Source organism: Lagopus leucura, unplaced genomic scaffold (genome assembly GCF_019238085.1).
Source record: "Lagopus leucura isolate 7727_CA_CO unplaced genomic scaffold, USGS_WTPT01 Super-Scaffold_100002, whole genome shotgun sequence".
Classification (NCBI taxonomy): Eukaryota; Metazoa; Chordata; class Aves; order Galliformes; family Phasianidae; genus Lagopus; species Lagopus leucura.
This window is the reverse complement of record NW_024962263.1, coordinates 44,651,626-44,675,869: the sequence shown is the minus strand read 5'-3', so window position 1 is coordinate 44,675,869 and position 24,244 is coordinate 44,651,626. Positions and strand designations below refer to the sequence as shown.

Below are 24,244 nucleotides of genomic sequence, written 5' to 3'. Positions count from 1 at the left end.
GATCAAGGCTGTAATGACACACAAAAGAACATCTTGATGCTTTCTTTAAGTATAAAAGATAAGAATAACTTATTTTTCTTTAGGCTAAGTAGACCCAATTACTTTACTGATGCTAGATGAATATAAATAACCTTAAAGAGCATGATGCTGCCTTGCAATGATAGTTCTTAGACGCTAAGCGTCCCCCAGTATGTTGTAGGGTTGTGGGGGTGTTCCTGCTGTTTGGTTATGGTATGTTTTGGGATCTGGGAAGCCCAGAAATCAAATCTAAAGGCAACTGGGTGCCGAGATAACCACCAGCGTTCCATGGCCAGAGATGTGGCTGTTGGTGCAAGGCACAAGGAGAGCTGCATGTGGAGGAACTCAGCCTGTAACCTAGCTGGGTGCAACACTGTGTGGGTGTCCTGATGTTTCCTACAGGCCAGCTGCAGCAGCCGCCCAAGCATGTGCTGTCTGCAGGCCCTGGTGTCTGTCTATCCTGCCTGGGCACCGTGGGGTGCACAGAGTGCCTAGGGAGGTCTTATATTCCTTTCTCACTCTCCTTAATGAGACAGCTTTTGTGAGTCTGTCAGTGCAATATGCTGCTCTGACACCAGGCTCTGTGTCACCAGCCTCTGCCATCTTCAGAGAGGTTAATTGGAATTATTGAGTGATGTTTGGCCATGGTGGGCTGAGCTCCACTGCAGTGGGATCGGTCCTCACCCCCTCTCTTATGGGTTCATCCCTCCCCTCCCACCCCAGGCTGCCCCACACAATCCCTTTAGGGACTGGGCTCTCCACCTGGGACTGCACTGCCAGGATCTGGCACTCCTCTAGCACCAGCACCGCCAGATTGGTGTTTTGTAATAGGCTGCATGCTGTTTTGTGATAGGAAAATATAGATGATTCTATTTATTCTCCCTGGCTCCTGCAACGCTAAGAAATGTTCTAATTCATTATTAATTTGTTCCAACTATTTCTGGTAATTCTAAACTATGAATAACCTTAGTGATGCCATTAGTGATACCTCAAAACTACAGATGTGTTTTAGTTTCTGGACATGGGTATGAGGCAGCGCCTCTGACCTTAAAGGTGTTCCCTAAACCCTATAACATTTGGGTACATAACTGGTACTTGTCATTCACACTGGGTTACAGTGTTGTGACAAACAACCTGGAGCACAGAGAAATCGTGGCTAGTATTTGTCTGGTGTAAATGATCGTAGCTCAGCAGCTCAGCTCTGTGAAAGTTTGCTTATTCCATCTATTTATGGATTTATTCTCCCCTGAACACAAATGGAAATAAGGGTGGGAACAGGCCTGGGTCTGCTGCCAGCACCAGAGGCTGTTGTTCCTCCCATGGGCTGCAGTCAAGGCCTGCAATGACAATATGCAAGTTGTTAGTGTTAGCATAGAGGAGGGGCCCATAGAACATTACATCTCCAAAAGGTGACTTTTCGGTCTTGTTTGCCTTTCATAATTTATTTCTCTACTGTTCAAATGATTGATCGAAGAACAGTTCTTAAAAAGGATCCAGGAAAATGATATTTTTATTCTCCTGTGAAATACAAATTTATCCAGGTGAAAAAATGGGAAATTATAAATACATCTATTGGTCTCCCAAGGAAATTAGCTGCCACATGTGTGGCATAGTGGCACCCCCTTGTTAGTTGCAGTTAGGCTTTCCATTAATCTAGAAAGTGCTCTCCTTGCCTTTGTGTTTTGATAGGAATGACCTCCTTTGCATCTCTTATTTCACTGTATGGGGGTAAGAACACCCATCACACTGGGCTGAGCACTGAGCTCTTGTGTAGGCAGGCTGGCAAGGTGCTGCTGAGCCTCTGCCTTTGTCACCATTGAGCTCTGAGCAGGGACAAGAGCAGGGTGACTGCACCTTGTATGCCCACACTACCGGCCTGAGGAATGCTGCAGTGCCTCATCACTTCAGAAAGGGAGAAAAAAGCAGTCCTTTTTCTCTGAATGTGCTTGAGAATGGCCTTCAAGCTTTTGCTTGGAAAAAGAGTTAAGGTCATAAAAGACAGCAAGGAATTATTGGAAAAGTCCTCCAAAAGAATTTGCTGTGGGATGCAGTTGTCTAGCACTTATGAAGAGTCACCTGTGAAGAATGGTATGGAACCAGTCTGCAAGAGAGGCCTCTGGGTCAGGCCAATGCATTTCATAGAATCATAGTATCAGTAAGGCTGGAAAAGACCTCTACGATTATCTGCTCCAATACTCCACCTACCACCAATATTGCCCACGAAACCATGTCTTTCGGTGCCACATCTACATGTTCCTTCCCCTTCTGGGATTTTAGGCTAAATTTGTGCCTCAGATCCTTCCTTGTTCAACAGGTCTCTAGAGCTACAGCCCAAATGCTGATCCTGCTTGTTGCACTCTGCTTATCTGTAGCTTGTACCTCCACTCCAGGATGTCCCCAAGTGGATGAAAACTCTGGGTAACAGCTTTGCTCTTTGAGCTGATGCAGACATCAAAGCCCGTGAGCAGAGCCATGGACTTCCCAGCCACGTCTAAGGTAGGAGGCCTGGGGAAAGGCTGTTTATGAGGGTGGATAGTGATAGGACCAGGGGGAAATGGTTTTAAACTGAGACAGGGGAGGTTTAGGTTAGATATTAGGAGGAAGTTTTTCACACAGACGGTGGTGACACACTGGAACAGGTTGCCCAAGGAGGTTGTGGATGCCCCATCCCTGGAGGCATTCAAGGCCAGGCTGGATGTGGCTCTGGGCAGCCTGGTCTGCTGGTTGGCCACCCTGCACGTAGCAGAGGGTTGAAAGTGGGTGATCATTGCTGTGCCTTTCAACCCAGGCCATTCTATGATTCTGTGATTCTATGAAAGGTAAAAACAAGAAGTTGATAAATCCATAGAGGTGTGCCTGAGAGAGAGAGCTGGTAGGGCTCTTTGCTTCAGATAAAGAAGTACTCGTTCCTTTACACACTGGAGGAAAAATGAACAACCTTTCATAAGATTACATAGTCCAGTTCCATCAGTCTTCCGTGTTCCTTATAGAAAAACAGGGACATACAGAGAGAACATGAGCAGAGTGGCTGCACCTGCAACAGGTGTGTGTGAGATGTCATCTGCCTTTATATATATATATATATATATATATATATATATAGTTCCTGACAGTTTGATAGACTGCAGTTGGATATATTTTTTAATATGCATAAATATGAAAAAAAAAAAAAAGACTTTTTCTGAATAGCAGAAAAGGTGCCCATCGTGGTAGGTGATGCAATGTTGCATCATATACTTTACAGCAGTTAGTCCCAGTCAGGCTTAACAAGGCTCAGAGGCTGCGAGCACCACCATAAATACCTTCAGAATGTTAATGCTCTAGTTAATAAAGCAGATCTTTAAAACAGTGTAGTCAGGTAAATTAGAAGGCCTAATTTAAACTAATGGGAAGAAGATGAAGGAAATTCTGCCAGTAAAAAAACTACTTTTCTTTGGATCCTGCCTTAGGAGTTTGCTTTGGAGACAAGCATTGGGAACGTGAAATCTCTCCCAGCCTTGAATTACAGAGCTACCTAGAAAAGTACTTCAACGTGGAGGCCAGATTTAAACCTTTACTTACTCAGCCTAAGTGGTGGTCGTGCCATAGGCATATCTGCACTGCACACACGCGGAGCACGCTATGATGCGATGAGCATTTTATTGGCATGAATCACCTGCAACTTACTCACTTGCCCTAAACCAGCTTCTGTTCACCACAGACACCATCCCGGCGTCACTCAGAAACACAGGAACACCACAGGAATAATTAAAAAAAAACCAACAAACTCAAACAACAAACCCACAAGCCCAAAACCAACCCAAACCCAACCGCCCCCAAGCCTGACACCCCCTGCGCAGCAGCCCTCACGCCGAGGGCCAGGACTTCCCGGCTCCCCCTCCCCAGCCCCCCGACGGGGCTCTCCGAGTACTCCCGACGGCGGCGGCGGCCGCGCGGTGGCGCCCTCCGCTCACGGACTCCGTTCCGCGTTGGCTCCGCTCCCGCGCAGCTCCCGCCGCCGGGGAAGCCCCTGCGATGGAGCGGCCCCGCAGCGCGGCCCACGCCCTTTCCGTCCCGTCCCTCCTGGCGCGGAGCGGGGCCCGACGAACAGCGCGCTGCCGTCCGTCCGCAGCCATTTCGAGGGGAATCATTCATCGGTTCTAAATTTCCTTTATCTCCGGAAAATCTCGCAAGAGTAAACGACCGTAATAGCAGTGTAATTGTCTGCTGTGTTTTTTGTTGCCGTTGTTTTTGAGAAATCAATCCGGGCTCCAATAACTCATCGCGGCGCGTTACACCAAAAAGAAAAAAAGCCAGAAACAAAACAAAACAAAACAAAACAAAAACCAAACCAACAACAAAAAAAAATAACAACAAAAAAAAACCCAAACACAAGAACAAAACAACCCATTCCAATAAGGAAACAGGAGAACGAAATTATTGCCGCTTCCTGAACTCTCTGCTTATGATCCCAATAATTAAAATGTGCGGTAATGGCTCTTGCAACCTCTATCTCCGGGGGTAATTCTCGGAAATGAATGGAGGGGGCGCGGAGGGGGCCGAGAGCCGCAGGATGCGCTCAGAGCTCCGCGGGGACGCGGCTGGGACGCGGACCGAGGATTTCCCTCCCGCAAAGCAACTTTTGCGGTGCGGTTTCCGAACTGCTGCCTTCCCCCGGGGATGTGTGTGGGGGGTGAGAACAACACTGAGAATCCTCCAATAGAAAAATAAATAAATAAATAAGGGAAGGGGGGGAATAATAATAAAAAGACCCTCCCCGCCTCCAAAGCCCGGTGGGAATGGGGTCCCCTGTGGGGGCCTCAATGCCTGCGCTGGGGCGCGAAGCGGGGCCGCGGGGAAACCTCCGTGCCAGCCGCACCGCACCGCCCTCCTCCGCCCTTCCCACCGGTGGGTTTTTACATTATTAGTATTTCTTTTTATTAGTATTATTCTTTTTTTTTTTTTTTTTTTTTTTTTTTTTTTCGGAGGGGGGTTGGGGGTGAAGCGTGAGCTGGTGTTTATGAGAAGCCCTATGACTCCCGTTCAGCTCATCCTGGAGGACGACACCGAGCTGTGTTCCTTGAGGAATTGGGGTGGTGACGTCTTTTCTGATACCCGATTATTACGTGACTGGGGGAGAAAAAAAAAAAAAAAAAAGCAAAAGCAAAAAAAAAAAAAAAAGCATTTGATTCATGAATAAAAATCCGTCCGCCGCCACGGGGGCAACAGCCAATATTGCCCGTCCTCCTCCGAGGGAGCGAATGTTGACGGAGAGGGCTCCTGCCGAAGCGCGGTGTTTGCAAAGATTCCGTCGCTAATTGCGTGGCAGCCGGGGGGCTGCAGAAGGCTTGGTCAAGTTGGGAGCCGCCGAGCGGGGAGAGGAGAAGAGGCTGAAGGCGCGCAGAGAGGGGAGCGAGCTGGGAAGGCAGCACCGCCCGCAGCCAGCCCGCTCCCCGCCTCCGCTCCCGGCCGGCTCCGCGTCCCTTCCCCGCGCCCCGCGCTCCGGCGCCGCGCCCCGCTCCCTTCCCCTGCAGACTCCGCTCCGGATCTGCTCGGCTGCCTGCAAACTTTTTTTGGCCTTTTCGATTTCCCCCCCCCCCCTTTTTTTTTTTTTTTTCCCTCTTATTTTTTGTCGGAGTGGATTCCCCTAAAACCATCCAACAACTCTCTGCTGCTTCTGCGCCTTCTTCATCCTTTGCCCAGCGGAAAGGCGATGCCGGCAGCCCTTTGACTCTTTTCGGCCGCAACTTGGGAGACAGATCTATTTTTCCCCCTCCTCTTTGGGGTTTTTCTCCTTTTCCCTCTCTCCCTTCTCCTTCCGCAGCCACACGCTCTCAGTGCCGGGTGTCACAGTTTCATGGTAAGGACCCGAGGCGGCTCGCGGGGCCTCCCGTAGCGGGAGGGCACCGACGGGGCGGGCGACGGCACCGCCGCGCTCTATGGGTCGTGGGGGACTCTTATTGTTTATATTTTTTTGTATTTTTAATTTTACTTTATTCTTTAATTTTCTTATCAGTTTTATTTTTCATTCTTTTTAAAAAAATTAATTAATTTTTTTAAAAAGAATGATTTTTTGCATTATTTTGCCATAAACCAGTTGTTTTGACAGCGCTTTTCCTTTCCCTTCCGCACAGAGTGGCAATGTGTAGCAAAGCGCTCCTAGCCCTTCTGGTTTATGGCATAATAATGCATTGCAGCGTCTACTGCTCACCCGCCGTTGGACTCCAGTACCCGGCGCTCAGGTGGGTTTCCCCCAAGCCTCGGGGCTGTCCGAGTAACCCGGATCCCCTCCACTTTGGGGGTACACTATGTACTTGCCTGGGGCTGGGGCGGCGTGAGGATGCGAGATCCATAGAGAGTTTGCAAGGGTTCCGTCCCCCCTCCCTCAGCGTTTACCCGTCTTTATGCCACCTCCCTCCCGGCCGTGAGGTGCTCGCATTTCTTTTCTGTGTTACATAGTCGGGGTTGCTGCTCGCGTCGAGGTGTCACACGGAGTTTCCCATTTGGGGCCGTGCTCCCGGCTGCCCGCAGCCCATTCGGGCTTTGTGTGTGTGTGTGTGGGGGGGGGGGGGGCGGGGGTTGGGGCCGGGGCCGCTGTCCCGCCCCGCAGTGCTGAACTGTGAGCGGAGGGTCCCGCGGGGCGGGGGTCAGAGGAAGTGTCGTTTGTGGGTATCGTGCATTGGACGTTCTTTGCTGGGTGTCCTTTGAGGGGCGTTATTTGTGGGGTATGCTTTGCGGGGTGTTGTTTGTGGAGTGTCGTTTTGTGGGGTGTCTTCTATTGGATGTCTTTCGTGGGGTGTCCTTTGTGGAGTGTCCTCTATGGGGTGCAATTCGTGGGGTATCTTTTGTTGGGTGTCCCTTACATGGACTTCTTTCTGGACTGTCCTTTGCAGGATGCTATTTGTGGAGTGTCATTTGCACGGTGCCTCTTACGGGGTGTCCTCAGTGGGGTGCTACTTGTGGGGTGTCCTTCGCGGGCTGTTATTTGTAGGGTGTCGTTTGTGGGGTGTCCTTTATCGGGGTGCCATTTGTGGGGTGTCATTTGTGGGATGTCCTTCGTAGAGTGCCCTTTACAGGGAGCCATTTGTGGGGCGCCTTTTATTGGGTTTCCTTTGCGGGGTGTCCTTTATGGGGTGCCCTCTACGGAGTCCCATCTGTGGGGTGCCTCCGGCGGGGCTCCCCGCGGGAAGCAGCAGCCGTGGGGCTCGAGAGGCCCCCAGCTCTCTCCTGTCGGCTCCTTCCATTCAGCTCCGTTATTAGCAGGAGCCGAACACTTTAGCGGCATCTATTATTAATACCTCTGCTAAAGCTCCCAGACAAAAATAGCCGCCCGGATCGTACCGTGACCTACATCGCACCGCAGGGAGAGCGGCGGGGAGGGGCTGGGGCGGGGGCAAAGCGGAGAGATCCCGAAGGGCAGAGGAACCGCTCAACGAAACCCAGCGGCGGGCGCAGGCCCCACCCCGGTTCCGGGCGCGGCGGGGAGGAGCGGGGCGCGGGGAGAGCCCGGTGGGGCCGAGTGCAGCCCCGTTCCGTCGGCGCACGGTCCCGCGGCGGGGACGGGGCTGGAGACGTCCGGCTGAGCCCCGCCCGTGCTTACCGCAGGCTGGAGGAGGAGGTGTACGACGAGGACGGGAACACCCTGCAGGACTTCGCCTACGATCAGGAGCCGCTGGGGGTGGCCGGGCCGCCGTCCGCGCTGGGCGAGGTGTACACGCTGTACTACCCGCTGGGAAAGAGGTGACGGCGGGGCGGCGGATAGGACCGGGGCGGGGGGAAAGGGAAAACACCCAACGGGCGAAAATAATCGTAATGCCGACCCACCCGGCCAGCGCGGAGTCGGGGAGGGGTCATGAAGCCGGGCCCAGGGTGGGTACCTCCGGCCGGGGTGCCGGGTAGGGAGGAGAAGGGCCGCGGTGCTGCGGGGAGCGGGGCCGGGGGGGGATGCGGGGAGGACGGGCGGCGGCGGCCCAGTGCCGCGGGGCGAGCCTCGGTGATGGGCGCTGACGGGCCGTGCTCCCCGGCAGGCACGCCGATGGGATCTTCAGCAAAGCCTACAGGAAAGTCCTGGGCCAGCTGTCCGCCAGGAAATACCTGCACTCCCTGATGGCCAAGCGGGTCGGGTAAGGGCTGCGGCGGGGACGGGAGCGAACAAAGCGCGGCGGGCGGTGGCCGGGGCGGGGCGCCCCCATTTCCCCGCGGTGCTTTGCCGGAGCGAGCAGCAGCCGCACCCGGGGCTCGGCCGTCCCTCTCGCGGGGCAGCCCCGGGTGGTGCCATCGGAGCGAACCCCTCCGGGAACGCGATGTATGCATGTATGCATGGCGTGGGGGAGACGCCTCGCTCCGCACCGCCCCGCCCTTTGTCTGCCGCGCGATGCAGGGCCGGGGCTGGGGGTTAGGGCCGGGGTTGGGGTTGGGGTGCGGAGGGAGGGCTCCTTCTGATGGTTGTGTCCTTCTCGGTGCTTTGCAGCGGTGCCAGCAGCGGCCTGGGGGACGAGGCGGAACCGCTCAGCAAGCGGCACATAGACGGCATCTTCACGGACAGCTACAGCCGCTACCGGAAACAAATGGCTGTCAAGAAATACTTAGCGGCCGTCCTGGGGAAAAGGTATAAACAAAGAGTTAAAAACAAAGGACGCCGAGTAGCGTATTTGTAGCGATGAGCAACCGCCGCTGCCGTGCGTAGTCCTGAGAGAGAGAGAGAGAGAGATTGAGAGAGAGAGAGAGAGAGAGAGACCCAACCACCCAAACCCAAACAAAAGTCATTTCCAAAGTGACGGAAAGACCGCCGCTCCCGTGTTCCCCAAACATGTATTTATGTATGAAGTAAAGCCATTAAATGAATATTTTGATAATAATATGGTTTTTCTTTTGTACGAAAGCACTAGAGAAACGCACAGATCTACTTTGTGGACCAATCCTTGAGTTATATATGAGATATAAATATATATATATAAATACTGATACGAATACTAAAGAGCGATTCTTCATACCAAGCTGCACCAGGACGAGAGTTCGCCTGAGCTGTTTATGTTTTTATAGAAAATAAATAGACGAAAAAAGACAATCACCGCTTTGAACAGCGCTCCTATTTTTGTAACGGAAACGAAAAGGGCACTGTTTTTATTCGCCACGGGGGCGAAGACCTCAGTTTTCACCGTGTGCCGCTGTGCATAGGGAGGGCTCAGCAGGATGGGGTCCCCCCGGCCTCGAGATTTCGATCTCTCTCTCTATTTTCCCCCTTTTTCTTTGATTCTGGTCCTATCCGTATCAGTGCCTCCTCGAGCGATGAGCGCAGAGGAGGATTCAGCAACAGCTCGATGCAAATTGTGCCTATCGGAGGGAGAATAGCTAAACGAGCAAACCAACAGCAACAGCAACAACAACAAAACAACCAAAAATCAGACCCCCAAGCCCTCCAGGCCCCCCGATGCCGACCCGCAGCGAGGACAGCGGGTGCCAAGCGCACCGCTCTCCCGGCTGCGGGCGGAGCGCCCACGGCGCAGTGCGGGGCCGTGCGGGGCAGAGGGAGCGGCCCCGCTCCCCCTCCGATGCAGGCTGCGAAGCGCCGCGCGTGGCTCTGAGCTGCTCTCCGTGCTCCCCTCGCCCGCAGCCAGCGAGTCTCTCGCCTGTGCGTTTGTCGGTCGGAGTCGCTCTTTTCCTTGGATTGTTTTGCTCTTTTCCCGCAGCCCTTCCCGCCTCTCCTCCTCTCTTGGCACTTTCCGAGCGCTGTTAAGCCGCCCGAGTCACCTTTTCAGGTTATGTTCTTTTGGGGAAAAAAAAAAAAAATACCCGACAAAACGGTTGTGAACGCTCTCTCACTCCTTTGTTCTGTTTTATGCAAGCTCTGTTGTACAAGTCTAGGAACCCCTGTTGTAGCTACCACTAAAGAATTATGCACTACGACGAACGTTTTTGTTCCTTGTTTATTGAGTTTGGAGGTAAAATTGTATTTTTCTACATTCTGGCTTATTGCTTAGTAAAATTGATTTCATAAAACCCACCTTTTGTCATACAAGAATGTGTACTGTTCACCTGTGGTCCGGTTTCGAACGAGATAAACCATTTCCACCCCACCTCTCTCTGTACGGACTCCTGTCTCGGCGCGCACCCGCGGAGCGCTCGGGGCGGGCTCCGGAGGAGGACGCGGAGGGGCCGCTCCCAAAGGCACCGCCCGAGCCCGGGGGCGGCCCCGGCTCCTCGCGCTGCGGGGCTGCGCTACGGGGCAGGGCCCGACGGGGCGGGCCGGCTCCGAACCCCGCTGCCACAGCTTGGCCCGCCCCACAGCTTGGCCGAGGGACGCGGGGAGCGGTTTTGCAGCTTTCGTGCCTTCTCTTCACCTTGTCAATCGCCACGAGTTGACGGATGGCTATCTAGTGGCCCTACGATGCTGCAACACATCGGCTTGCGTTTTAGTCGTACTTCTTTCTGTTCTTTGGCGATGGGCAGAGTTTGCTGTGTTCGTGTCGGCTGTGGTGTGATGCCATAGAGCTCTCCTGAAGTTTTGTTTCTGACCTTCTCTGTTCGAGTTCCGTGGCTAGCTGCGAGCATCACCAAGTGATCACCTCGGTTATCCTCTGTGTACTTTTTAGGAACGCCAACAGCCTTACCGAGCCTCGAGCAGACCTGAGACGCAGTGATAGTTTAGGTAGATGTTAGTCTCAGAGAACTTATTTTGTGTGCAAATGGATATAAAAAGAACTTCAGCAAAGTATTATGACAGACCTGATATCTATAATTAGGACTTTGATAACTGTTATATAAAGTGTGTAAAGTTTGTATTAATAAATTTTTGTAAACAATGCAATTTTGTCTAATGTTTGGGGGAGAGGAACCCAGAGGCTAACACGGAAAGCTGCTTTTCATCCTAAAAAATTAATTAACTCACTTTTGAGCAGCGTTCTTTTAACTTTTCATGCCTGGTTAATCTTCCTGTCACCAAATACCCTCTGATCGTTTTTACTGATAGTTCTTTAAGAGGGACTGCTGAGGCAAAGAGCCCGGCTCCGCACACACCACCCGAGCCCCAGCTTCCCCAATCAGCTCCTGTCACCCACTCCTCCAACAATTCCTGCGCTCTGCATTCATTCCTTTTCTGCAGCATTGGTCTGTTTGTTCCACCTAATCCGCTTTTAATGAATGCTGTGTGCGTGCCAATGCGCCTCCGAGCATCCATCCCCTGAGAATCCACCCCCCAGCATCTATTGCCCTAGCATCCATCCCCTAGCATCTGTGCCCAGAGCATCCATCCCCCAGCATCCATCCCCTGAGCATCCATCCCCTAGCATCCACACCTGGCCTGGCGGTGGTAGCATCATTCTCTGCACCAGTGTTGTGCTGCCCTAACAGTGGTTGTGCTGCATATCGAGCACTGCTTGGGTCTCAGGGAGAGACAGGCAGCTGCAAAGGGAGTGAAGGCAATTCGCAGGCACTCTGGAGGATGGGGTATCTGACCTCCAACCTTCAGTTTCGTTTGTCATCAGCTGCTGATGTTTATTATTTGCATTGTAGCTCAGGGGCTGTATGCAAGGACCTTGGAAAGCAGCAGCAATTTAGTTCAAATCAAACTCTATTTCCTTCTAAGCTCATGCTAAAGCACGGGAATTAAATGACAATTTCCTAGCAAATTATTGTTTAAAAAAAAAAAAAAAAAAAAAAGTAATTCCAGGATGTGCCATAGACTGGTCATATCCTCCCCACCATGTGCTCACTCTATAGTTTAGATTCAACAGCAGCACTTTGCTGTCTGTCTGGAAAACACTGAAAGAACTCAGAAGACCAGAGCCCAGAGCTGCCGGTGTCCTGTATGTAGGATTAGTGCCAGGCTGGGTAAGAACTCTGATAAGGGAGGAATGGCCCAGAGAAGGATGCAGAGAAGCGGCTATTAGGAGGGAGGGAGGAGGACAGTGTCTTCTCAAAGTATAGGAAAATTGAGACACTGCTTCCCAAAGGCAGCACTTAGGGAGAAACTGATGCTAGGCTTATTTTGTGGTTATGCGGTGCTCATAAATGTGATCACACTGTATTTCTTGCCCATCTGAAATGAGAATGTGCTGAAGAGATTCAAACTGAAGACCTCCTTGATGCTAGCAGTTTGAGGACAAGCCTTGCAACAGGTCCAACTGCAGAAAATAAGGTCTTAACCAGCCCTGACCCTTGCTGATCTGTGCAGAAGAGGGAAGTTCTGCTGTGAATGTCAGAGATGGTCCTGAAACCCCTTTTCACTGAATGAAGAACAGCTCCATAAAGAGGATGAGCTATGTTCCCAGTGACTTAAGCATCTACTTGAAGTGATATGATGGAAAATATTTTGCAGTGATGAGCCATATAGCATGAGCTTTATGGGAATGCCTGGCTTTCTGTGCTCTGCTACATGGCTAGCTGCAGCAATGGAGAAAAAAACCTCCCAAGGAAATGAGGATTAGACAACATGTCATTCTGGAGCCCCACATTATAAAACTGTCCTGACATTCAGAATGACAAACTCCAGCTAGTTAATAAGGAGGCTGAACTAAGCAGTATGCACTATCCAGGTCCCAGAGTGCAGAAATGCATCGCCACACCACTTCTCTCTCATGGTTATGCAGGACATCAGAACCTGGGGAGCCTCAAAGAATAGATTTCTGTAGAGCACTGGTGTACATCTGGGTGTAATAATATCTGTCATTCACAAGATGTGACTGTGGAGGAGCTGGTCTCCTCTCCGTGTCCCCGTTGAGATTTACTCTTCCCCCTTCAAGCCCAAAGTTTTTCTGTTGGCTGTATATGCTTTCACATGGAGTTAAGGAAAATAGAAATTTAGCAGGAAGTTGGATATTTCTAGGGCTTGCTTACTTGATAGTTTTGCAACCTTATTTCCAGTTCTAGGCTAAATTATTTAGTCATTCTTCAGGCAAAACTTGCAAGAAAAGCACATCCCTTAACATTTTAAGGACATCTTGTTTAGTCTCCAGAAGTTCCTATCCTTTTAACGATACTCATAGATTTTTAAGACCCGAGGGGACATTTACAATCATCTACTCTATCTTAGATAATACAGAGCATAGGATTTCATGGAGTTCTTCATTTAGCATTTAATTTCTGAGTGAGCTATTCTCTATGACAGCAGTATTGATTACAAGACTTGCAGGAATGGCAGATTTGCTGGATAAGTTCTTCTAAATGGTGCAGCTTAGCTCTCTGTGCTCTGTTTCAGTTTGTTTCATTTTTGAGTCCAGGATACTCACAGACTGCTGAAGAATCTCTGATGCCTGGAGATTTTCCTCTCCACATAGGTAGTCTCAGGCAGAGATTTACTCTCCTGTGTTCTACCTTTGAGGTAGAAAGGCTGGTATTTAAGTGCTCATCACTAGAGATGTCTTCACAGATAGCATTACTTCTCAACCATTTTCACTTTTTAACATCCTCATTGAAATGCTGAGACTAGAAGAGGTTGCAGAACCCAAAACCGACCATCTCAAGAATGAGGTGAAAAGTGGCAGCTTTTCTTCTTCTTCCTCAGCTGTTGCTGGTTATTTAAAAGCATTGCATTTGCTCTCATCATGCTGAGAGTTCATATGTAGCTTCCCCACATGTAGCCTCTTTTCTAGATGATCCATTGACTCACCCAGAAACCATGGCCCTAGCTAATTCTGGGAGACATCCATTTGTTCTTGCACAGCCATCATGTTCCGTCACCTTCATCGTCACCTTCATCATCACCTGGCTCCCATTCCAATCACCTTCAGGGAGTGCAGACTCATGCCAGTAATGCCATTCCTGAACTGCATGGCTGCATCCAGAACCAGTGCAGATCTGTGTAGTTACACCAGAGAAGGCCCAGACTAAGCACAAAGCTCAAGACAGCGATGACTGGTGTCTGTTGGCATACTGCTGGCCAGATCTCCTTCTTATGCACTCGGGGTAATGGAAGTAATTCCATTCTGGCACAGCCAAGATCTCATGTCTCTAAACCTGTGTGGGACATCTGCAAGTGCTTTGTGCTAAAACTGAATGTGGTTCACTTACTTAACTGGAAAAGCTAGAGAAGAGTATCTGGAATACGTGGGAGGGATATCAGGGATTCAGACATTAGAAATAAAGTGGTCGAACTGCTAAAGGCAAAATAAACAAAAAATCCACTGCATCTTTAGCAGTAAATAGTTAAGTGGCTGTTGAGAAAGCTTGTCCAAGCCCCAAAGTTGGACTTGTTTTTGAACAAAGTTATTTAAGAATCACTGGAAAAAAGCATCCTATGTTTGCCATTTATACAAGAGTGTTTGTTTTATGGCTTCAATAATGATAAAAGAGTCTAAAATAGATGGTTGCATTGATCTCTGAAACAGCAAAATTCCTTTATGTGGATCACAGAAAACAGAACTCTTTCTCTTCAGGCTCTGAGATGAGTTTCATCTCTTTTGCTTCAAAGGAACCTCGTGGAGATTTAGGGCATTATGAATTACTGAAGTTGAGCAGAAAAAGGGCAGCCGTTTCTGGTTCCTCTGTGGTGTTGTCCAGCATCTTAATAGCAGGGTATGAGAAGCTGCATAGGTATAATTGTATAGGACAGGATCTGACACGAAGAAAGACCTCCCAGATACATCCTCAGTGTGGAAATGCAAACTGGAGAAAGGAGGGGGAAGTTAGGAATGAACAGTTCTACAGGAATGGGAATTCCCACCGCTATCTTCAACAGATCCCTCAAACCGATGTGTGGATTGGAGCCTGTTTTTCTCCTTTACTGGATCAACAATCTGGGAGTTCAACACCCACTAACTTAATATCAGTATTAAAGGGAAGATAAATTTTACCAACTTCTTTTTTTTCCTTCTTCTTGGCTTCATGTTTCTGAAAGTCTTGGGCTTTTTCCTCTGATTCTTTGCTCACATTGGAAAGGTTTGTTGGCTTCATATCCCACCTGTTTCTGTAGGGGTAATATGGTCCTCTGAGAGTGCATGTCCAGTGTGGAGAGGGCAGACAGAAAATAGTTGCCCACGCTAAAGGCTTTATCATTCAAGATTTGACAACAGATCTAAATTTGTATTCATTTTGGACAGATTAGACTAAACTCAGCCTATGGCTGATCTCTGTTTTGACATTTATCTTAATGGTGAGAAGGATGGATACTTTTGAGTAGTAGAGTTATGAATAAATGTCTGCCTTTCCCTCAGGAGTGAAGATTAGTGTCACAAGAAATCAGCCACCATGTATGTTATATGCTGAATGTGTACTCCCGTTGCTCCCACCGCCTGGCTGGGATTGAAACTTCACTGACAGTTTGAGAGGATGAAGAGTGCTTGGGTGGTGTGGGAATCAAGCTGCGCTCAAAATGGTTAAACTCCTAATCAGCTGTGAGCTTCTATGTCACCAGCAAAATAACAATATATGGAAATTCAATCATAAAAATAGCACAAAGAAATCCTTCTCTCCCTTGCTATGCATACACAGGCATATGTGTACGTATATACACATTTTTCTGAATCAGACAAAAATGATAGGAGCACATTAAAGTTACAATATTTATGTATTGGCCACAGCTAAACTTAGATACAACATCTAATTTACACTGACGTCTTTCTTTAACAAGTTTTGTAGGAGAAATGATTTAAGTTCAAGGAAGTGCAGTGAGTCATCTGCACGGTGGGCCAGTGGCTGAGCTAAGTTTAGAATCAAGGGGAAGTTTGGATCTTCTGGCTCCAAGTTTTTCTCTTTTCATCTCTGCTTTTCTCAAACACTCTCTGTGTTAAAAAAAAAAAAAAAAAAAAAAAAAAAAAAGATACTTTATTCACATTCTCTTTTCTTTTCTTAGTTGATTTTTTAATGTATCCCTTGTTCTCTGATTTTGCACAGTAAATCTTAGTTTTCAAACCAAGCTAATCTAAGACCTTGCAGGTATCACCTTGTGCTAGCTCTGTTTTCAGAGAGTTAAGATAGAAAAACATAAATGAAACAGATGAGGTCAGCCCAAGTGATATCTGAGCAAAGAGGCATCCCATCACAGGGAAACCAAGTGAAGCTGAGTGGGGCCAGACTATCCCAGCCCACTCACTCCAATCCAAGCCCATTCAGTCCAACTCAACCCAAATCAGTCCAGATGAGCATAACCCAACTCAATCCAACCGAATCCAACCCAATCCAACTGAACTCCACCCAACCCATCTCCAGTTGCTATCTGCCTGCAACAGAGCTGTACATTTTCTTCATCTCTCCCTCCTTCCTAGACCTTCTGTGCATCAGTGACTTTCCTGTCAGATCAAGGAAATCATGAAGGTTATGTGGCAACACAACTCGTGTGAAATTCATCTTGCTCCTTCTCCAGGAGGTGCCTCCAAGCCATAACAAGAGAAGACTACATCTCTTTCTCCATCAGTGACTTCTGAGATTGTCTCCTCTGTGCCAGAGCCTGGGCTGGGACCTTAAGTGTGAGGAACACTCACAGCCTCTCCCCAGTACAACCTGATGGATGGCTATTACAAGCCACAATCCCTTTCTGATATGAATAAAATTTATCTGCTTTCATACAGCTTCTATGGATTTTTTTTCCTGGGCCAATAAATACCTAAAAAAACCCCAAACTCTTTAAGATCGTGCTTGCTCAATGGCTCCTGGTTTCCCTAACTGGCTGGGTTCATCACTGTGTTTTGCATCAGGGAAGAGTCATATCACAACTAAGAAGTGATTAAACCAGGGACTTCATGTAGCATGCTGTATGTAGACAGGTGGAACATTTATACCAAAAAGAAGTTGTTTTCTGATTACATTTGACTTTGCTATAATAAAAGGCAGTTATGTTTTATAAGAGTTTCATTTTATTCTAGTTAAGCTGCAATGACAGCATTATTACAACACTATTTATGCTTCTTGCTAAGCTTAGTCATTGTTTAATCTTATAAACAGAGAGTCAGCTCCATGCCTGCTAGTTATAGCAGCCCGTGCTCCTGAGCCCTACCACAGCTGAGGGTACCATGTAATGGTGAGGTGAAATCAATCATTAAGATCAGTCTTTATAACAGTCCCGCAGGGGAACCCCATGCTATCATCACCAACCAGTGGAGTTGGGCACTTGGAGAAGCCAAAAATATTGAAATTTGTCTTGAGATGGAAAACTATTAATTATCATTTATCAGCACCCAACAGGAGTGCAACTGCAGTGCACCATTGGCCAGTACTTAACTAAGCCTTATTTCACTAATAATGATGGTGTTAAAGTGAGTCAAGCCAAGACCAGAAGTAAAATGCCTCTCAATGTGAGCGAGTTTCATCAGAATCTGACCCTGTCTTGTTAAAGATGACTTTGTCAGCATGTGCAGTCTTTTCAAATTCTTTATCAGTGGTTCCTGAAGGGTGGGTTTCAGTGTCAGAAAATTACAATACATCCTGCTAATTTCAGAATGAGCAGCTGTCGCTCCAGTAAGATAAATGCCACCTTTTGTGCACTGCAGTTACTGTTCACTTTTCTTCACTCTCCTTCTGTCTCTGCTTTGACCTAGTCTGAGTCATCCTCTGCATGGGAAAAATTTCTTCCTGTGTGCACACATATGACTGGGGTTGTGTACCGATAAAAAGGGTATAATGTGTCCTCTGATTCCTCAGTGAAACATTTCTGACTGAAATTAAGATGCTTGATACCACAGCAAAAACACGTACCAGCGGGATTTTGCTAGATTCCCCTGCAGTAAGTAATGCTAGGCAGAAAAAATAGCCTTGAAATAGCAATAAGTGCCTTGTATGGGGAACAGTTGGGCACAGCCTGGGAGTGTGAGGCAGTAACAGAGAGTATCTGAAGGCTGTTCCACCTTGAGAAGGCACCAAAGAAGAATAACTTGGTTCCTCCACACTTGGACTTTGAGAGATAGGTAAATTTTCTGCTCAGCTCTAACAGCAATAGCTTGAGCTTGTGCACAGACCAAGACAAATGTCTCACCCAGCTGTTTGTTTCTGGTGGTGGTCATCAGGACAAGATAAGTCTACAAATTAGGGCACAAGGAAGGACTGCCTTTGCTGAAATGAACTTTTAGCCTTCAGTAAACAAAGGATGTGCTATGCTGTAACCTGCCTTTAAATTCCTGTGTAACCGACCTACCATGAATTGCCATTGGGTTGGTAGCTCTTATGTTTTTCACTTCTATGTTTTAGTTTTGACTTTATATTGGCAATCAATGCCCCATTTTATTTTTGCAGGACATGCTCTTGCAATTTAATAAATTACATTGCTATATACATAACTTCCCATAAAGACTTTGAGTATCTATTGTCACAGTTTCATTTCATGTATACTGCCAGACAAGACATATACAACTGCTGCCACTTGTTTTTTTGCAACCTCATACTACAAATCAATAGAGAACAAGAAAACTCTTCCAAACCAAGTTTTTCTCACTAAAAATCTCATATTGTATCTGAGCTATTTTTTTTCTGTCCAGTCTTGTTTACACTTCAGAGCATTTTAAAATTCTTGTTATGGCTTACAAAATATTTCACTTCTTTATATTCAGTGCAGACAATTTGTATGTATCAGGCACATTTTGACTTTTGTCTCTATAACAAGCCTCTAGAACAAGCAGCATTATAAAACACTGCACACTAATTTGGTTTTGCTTTCCATACAACTCCAATGCCTGGGTTTGAAGTTTCAGAGTGAATTTTTGCAAGGAAACCCTAACTAAATCAAACAATGTTTCTGGATACTGTTGTAACACAAAGCTGCGTGTGTGAATTCTTGCTTCAGCTGCTTCAAAAACTTGTTCGAGAACTTCCACTGATTACCTTGAATCATCAGAAAAATCAAATATTTTTGTATCCAGTTTGTGACTTTTACCAGTTTGGTCAAAATCTGTGGTTTTTATTTTGTCTGTTTTTATCTTGGACAGTTCTCTTTTCACATGTACACACACACAGCTGTGTGTGTAAACCAGCATAACCACCTAGGCATAAGCAGATACCTGTCAAGATTTGGAGCACCCTAGCAATGTCATAGGTACTTCATCATTTCTTCTTGAGATATTCTGTGCACCCATTATTTCTTTGAAGCTCACTGAGAGCTGCTGATGCTCGCTTCAGTTCACGACTAAAACCCTTTCAAGTACAAAATTCCCTCTGGGTTTTGATGGCTTCCTGCATGTGGAGCAATCAGCCCAGGCTCTCTGCTTCAGGAATGTAAAAGGGGCAGAGAAATACTGCTGCCTTTCCCTGACTACTTGCAATTGAGATGCTTTGCATTGTAGGGAAAGACATAAGCCAGCAGGAGTTTGTTAGAGTCTGGGTGCCTTAATCAAAAAAAAATCTGGTGAGCTGAAGATGTCCAGATGGGTTTACAAAGACTAAAATAACAGGCTGTGTCCTATGCTATGATGAGAAATAATTCCATGCCAGCAGTGCTTTCACAACATACGCCCTGTCCAGCCATTAGGGTACATTCACAACAAATACACCCTAAGGATCATGAGTGAAGAGAAGTGAGACTCTGTGCATTCAGCAGGAGCTCTGTTGTGTGACTCAAAGAGGGAAATGATAATGCTGAGTAAGAGGAGGCCTCCATGAAAGAGGTCTTGACCCAAACAGCAAAGTCCATTTGTATCAGCACATGTGGCCAGGGAAAACTTGTTGGGACTGACAACGAGCTGTGCTTCAGCACTGAGGACATTTCTGGTGGGGAAGTACACAAATCCAGTTGTCCTGTGTGGGCAGACATATCACTTTGTTGAGTACCTTATGCCAACACTGTTTTGGGAAAAACCAAGCTGGCCACGGAGTGGACTTCATTCAGTAATGAATATACAGACATTGGTGTGGAAGAAGGTTGAATTCATATCAGATTGGGTTCTTGTTCTTGCATTTTCAAGTCAGAAAAAAAGATCATTTTTAAGGCTCTTGGGAGCACTTAGTTAAAAGAATTACATTTATATATAGTGATATCGAGCATGAATGCAGTTCTACTTGACGAAGTCTCAACAGGGGAACCTGGAAGTGCTCTTGGTGGATTAGCGCAGCAGTGGTTGTATAGAAGAAGGGTGAGTGGCTGATTGGTAAGCTATGACCTGCGCAACATAAAAGGCAAAAAGTAACCAAACTGAGTCTTACAATTCAAGTTACAGTCTAAATAAAGGTAAACACAGAAGTCACTTGAATTCATTATTTCAACTCCGCAGAAATTGTGTAGATCCTCTTTTACACATGGATTTTCAGGTTTAATAAGAATAAATGACACAGGTTTGATATTGTACATTAAGCCATAATTTTACATGATAACCATCAACACTGACTGTCTTTCCATCTTTAGACTATAAAGATGGGGAAAAGAAGCATTAGGTTTGTCTTTTACCAGATTCTGTCTGCTCAGATCTCCCCTGGATTTTGCTTTGGAAATAAATCAAAAGACTTTTTTAGATAAAATTTGGCATAGAAAGTGTGCAATTAAAAAGCAACTTGTCTCTTTGATCTGAGTGGAAGCAGAGACAATTTGCTAGACAGCTGCTGCTCCTGGACCTTTGTGCTTGTGATGAAAATTCCACTTTGTCGGTCAGTGACTGGTATATCCTAGGGTTTGATCTGGAGGGCTGGAGACACTAGGAGGAAGAGATGGCCTGGTGCCCAGCACTGCATTCCTACACCTCCTGCCCTGTGCCACAGAGGTTTGAAGTTCACCAGTGCCTCTTTGTATTATAACATACAGCAATTGTCTGTGGGTTGGCATTCACTCAATTATCTAAAGCCTATCGTAAGTAAATGCCTGGTCTGTTTATTATTATCTCACACACTTACTGTGCAGGATGCCATCTGACAGACCTGCTTAGGAGGGTCTCACCCATGTGGAACACAGCATGGGGCAGAAGCCAGTGGTTAAGCTGTGAGCTGAGGTGATGTGGGTCACATCCTACTGATGACCTCCTTTTTGCATGTTTGGCCAGCTGTGTTCATGTGACAAAGTCAGAGAGATATTTAATAAAGCACTGACCCCAAAAGAGCAGAACCTTGCTTTGGCTGTGGTTGAACTGCACACTGCCTTTCTCCTGGATGTCTTCTTTCACAGGACATTATGTTGTACTTTCATATCACACTCTGCTTGTTTGAAGCAGGGAGTTGGAGGAGAAAATCTTCTGAAATCAGAGGATTTGGAAAACAGCAGAAAAAGTATATTGCCATGAAGATGCATCAACTTCATTTTTCAAGATTTGTCACTGGAAATATGAGCTTCTTTTATTTCTGTACAATATCATCAGGACTTTGTACTATCTCTGAGCCCTGTGGATTTAACCTTTTTTGTTTGCAAGCCAGCAAGGTTTACACTTTCTATGTATAACATTTAATTTTTCTCCTCTTTTAGAAATGTGTCAACAGGCAAAAATATACTCAAGCATTCCAGTGACAAGCACAATTGCTGGATATAATCAAGTGTATCTGTCAGCATTCAAGGATGAAAGTTTGTACTTTTTGTAAGTGTACCTGGCGGCACTTTCTGTGCAGTAAGTGCACACATGTGCACATATCTATTTATTTACACACGTAGTTATATTACATTCTTACAGGAGCAAATATAATTTTTGTTTCAGCAAACAAACAACCAGACACATCAGATTTCACCAGGATTTGTTTCTTTTTCCTTTAAAGCAGGAAGAAACCATCTGTTTTTTTCTACAGGATTTCAGTTTCCAGAACTCATATGTCTGTGTATAATAGACGTACATATTTGTACACATAAAGAAAAAAAAAGGAGAGTGAAAACTTGAAATTTTGAGGTTGTTCAAGAGGAGCCAATTCTGTGATACTTTCAAAAATGACTTGTGATTTACAGCTTTATTTTGCAAAATTCCATCTTGGCTCAGTGAGCTTAATTCTTCTTTATAACGTAAATAAAAATTTTATTTAAAGTGAGTATAAATGCAAATTAGGGCTATTTTGGGACCTTCTTGCACATGATTTAGAGAAGTGTAAAGGGATTTTCATTTAAATGAGGGTATATTGCAGTATTGTTGAGAGAGAGAGGCCCATGAAGTTTCAGCTCATCCTTCACCTGTGCAGTGTCAGCAGTGCGGGTCTGCCTGGCTCCAGCATGTTCACACGCACAAACACAGATATAAACAGACACAGACAGACGCACTCCCAGATACACTTCTGGTGGCAGAGAATCAAAGCCTCGATCAACACAGTTGCAGCAGTACGTGGTGGAGCTGCATTACAAAGGGGTATGTAAGGCATGATATTGCTAACAGGTGTTTTGGGGCACCCCAGCATGGAGATGTTGCTCAGAAGCACTACGCTGTACGAAGAGCCGTTATTACTATTCTAGAGAATGTGCTTACAGAATCAGAATATTTTATTTCAACGTTTTATTTTTACTATTTATTTATTGCTTGTATTGCCATAGCAACTAGCAGCTCAGCCATGGTTGAAACCCCCACTCCACTAGGAACTGCACAAACAAGAAGAGCAGACGAGGAGCTCATGTTTGAATTAATAATGTCTTCTTAATTATAAAGGATCTCTGAGGTTGCATATGCCATTGCAGACAATAAATGTAAACTAAGTTCCAATGTAGACATTGGAAGCCCTCAATGCCCTCAATGGCGACTTTAATGGCCTCTGAAACTCCTTGCAGAAATGCTGACATTATCAGCAGAGCTTAAACCATGCCCTGAAGAAAATAAATCATAGAATCATACTATCCCAGAATGGCTTACCTTGGAAGAGACCTCAAAGCTCACCCAGTCCTACCCCATGCCATGGGCAGGGCTGCCACCCAGCAGCTCAGCTGCCCAGGACCCCATCCAAAATGGCCTTGAGTGCCTCCAAGGGTGGGGTACCACAGCTTCTCTGGGCAGCTGTGCCAGTGCTTCACTGCCCTCTGAGTAGAGAATTTCTTCCTAACACCTAATCTAAAATCTAGGCTCCATCAAGCCGAGCCAGGGACCTCACGCCACAGCACCTCCATCTCTCTGCTCCAGCCATCCATGGTCTGCTCATGTGGAGAGCTGCACCATGCTCCTTGGTACAGATTTCAGGCTTTCATGAATCTAGGATCTGGAAATATGTCTTTCCCCATTATTGTGCTCTTGACTTGAGAGAACTTTCATATTTGTGAAGAACAAAATCTGTCAGCCCTGCAATAAGGATCTCTCAGCCTATGACTCCCGTGGGGAAGTGCTATCGAGAGGATCATGATTACACAGCACAAAGACCTTCTCAAATTCTCTTACATTTCAGAGAATATTGATTCCTAGCATGGTATTGAGCTGTGCAGTATGAACGCTGTTTTACATTCCAGAATGTTAGCTCTGTTAGTGCCTTGAAATCTTCCTTCAGTTTTAACTGCCCTATGAGAAGATGATTAACTCATTCCCTGCATTCAGTTTCTCTGTATTTCAGTTTTCTATTTATTTTCTTTCCTTTGTTTCCAATTTTTTCTTCTGCAACATGTTCTCAGAACTCACTGCCTGAATGAAGACACAATTTATTAAGTCAGTTTAATGCAGGGAGTTTGCATGATTTTTATGATTTCAAAACAAAGCAACCCAACATGCAACCCAACCAATTAAACACACCATACAAATGATGTGTGGCTCTCATAGCTCTTGCAGCAGTGAGAAGGGCCCTGAGTAAAACACATTTCTTCATGCTTAAATGCTGTAAGGATCTTTGTAGGGACGCCCTCTGCTTTTCCAAAGGCACTGTGCTCATGGGGAATGCATTCCTATCTAATGGTTTAATGCTGGTAGTCTACTGCCTCTGCCCCTTTTCTCTACACACTAAATTGGTGATAAATCCTCCTGGTCACCCTGTAAAGTAGAAGATATAACTGAAAAATAATGTTTCAATCAAAGAAGACCTCCAAAGTCAGGAGTGCTACAATATTGTTGCAGAAGGGTGACTCAGATGGTGTGAAGTCCTGCTGTTTTCATGCAATTTCACTTATCACCCAGGAGAACGGGGAAGGCAGGAGCTTTGCAGGTACACCCTGCATGAGCTGGAGCACCACAGCTTGGCTTTGATCACGGGCATAGGATTTACAACTGGCCAGATTTCACTCTGCACCTGGCTTTCCAGCAGCCACCTCTGCAGGGTACAAGCAACCTGTAGACACCTTTTGAAGTTGGAGAGGGACCCAACCATCCTGTGAAGGCACAGTCACGGAGATTTGCTCATCCTCTTCTCCTTTTTAACAAGGCTTTATAAACAACTTCCTTTGACTTTCTGAGGAGATGTAGGGTTTACTGAAACAGATTGGGCTCCTCCGCTTGAAATTGAGGCCCTTCAGATGCCACCAGGACAATCC

At 46.7% G+C, this 24,244-nt stretch overlaps 1 protein-coding gene across 2 annotated transcripts; it reads left to right on the top strand.

Annotated features, from left to right (window-relative positions):
- Positions 1-5,493: 5,493 nt before the first annotated feature.
- Positions 5,494-8,855, top strand: ADCYAP1 (adenylate cyclase activating polypeptide 1). 2 transcript variants are annotated; one of them, XM_042870136.1, is made up of 5 exons: positions 5,494-5,857; positions 6,107-6,239; positions 7,603-7,737; positions 8,025-8,120; positions 8,468-8,855. In XM_042870136.1, exons 2-5 carry the CDS (start codon positions 6,139-6,141, stop codon positions 8,652-8,654), a joined length of 519 nt encoding a protein of 172 aa, XP_042726070.1. In that variant the 5' UTR covers positions 5,494-5,857; positions 6,107-6,138; the 3' UTR covers positions 8,655-8,855. The 2 variants fall into 2 exon arrangements, with proteins under 2 accessions (XP_042726070.1, XP_042726069.1); XM_042870135.1 differs by having other exon boundaries at positions 5,780-5,857; positions 6,132-6,239.
- The last annotated feature ends 15,389 nt before the right edge of the window (positions 8,856-24,244 follow it).

Coding starts and splice junctions, on each gene's coding strand:
- ADCYAP1 (XM_042870136.1), top strand. CDS start 6,139: ATGTGTAGCAAAGCGCTCCTAGCCCTTCTGGTTTATGGCATAATAATG. Junction 6,240..7,602: donor CTCCAGTACCCGGCGCTCAG/GTGGGTTTCCCC, acceptor TGCTTACCGCAG/GCTGGAGGAGGAGGTGTACG. Junction 7,738..8,024: donor TACTACCCGCTGGGAAAGAG/GTGACGGCGGGG, acceptor GCTCCCCGGCAG/GCACGCCGATGGGATCTTCA.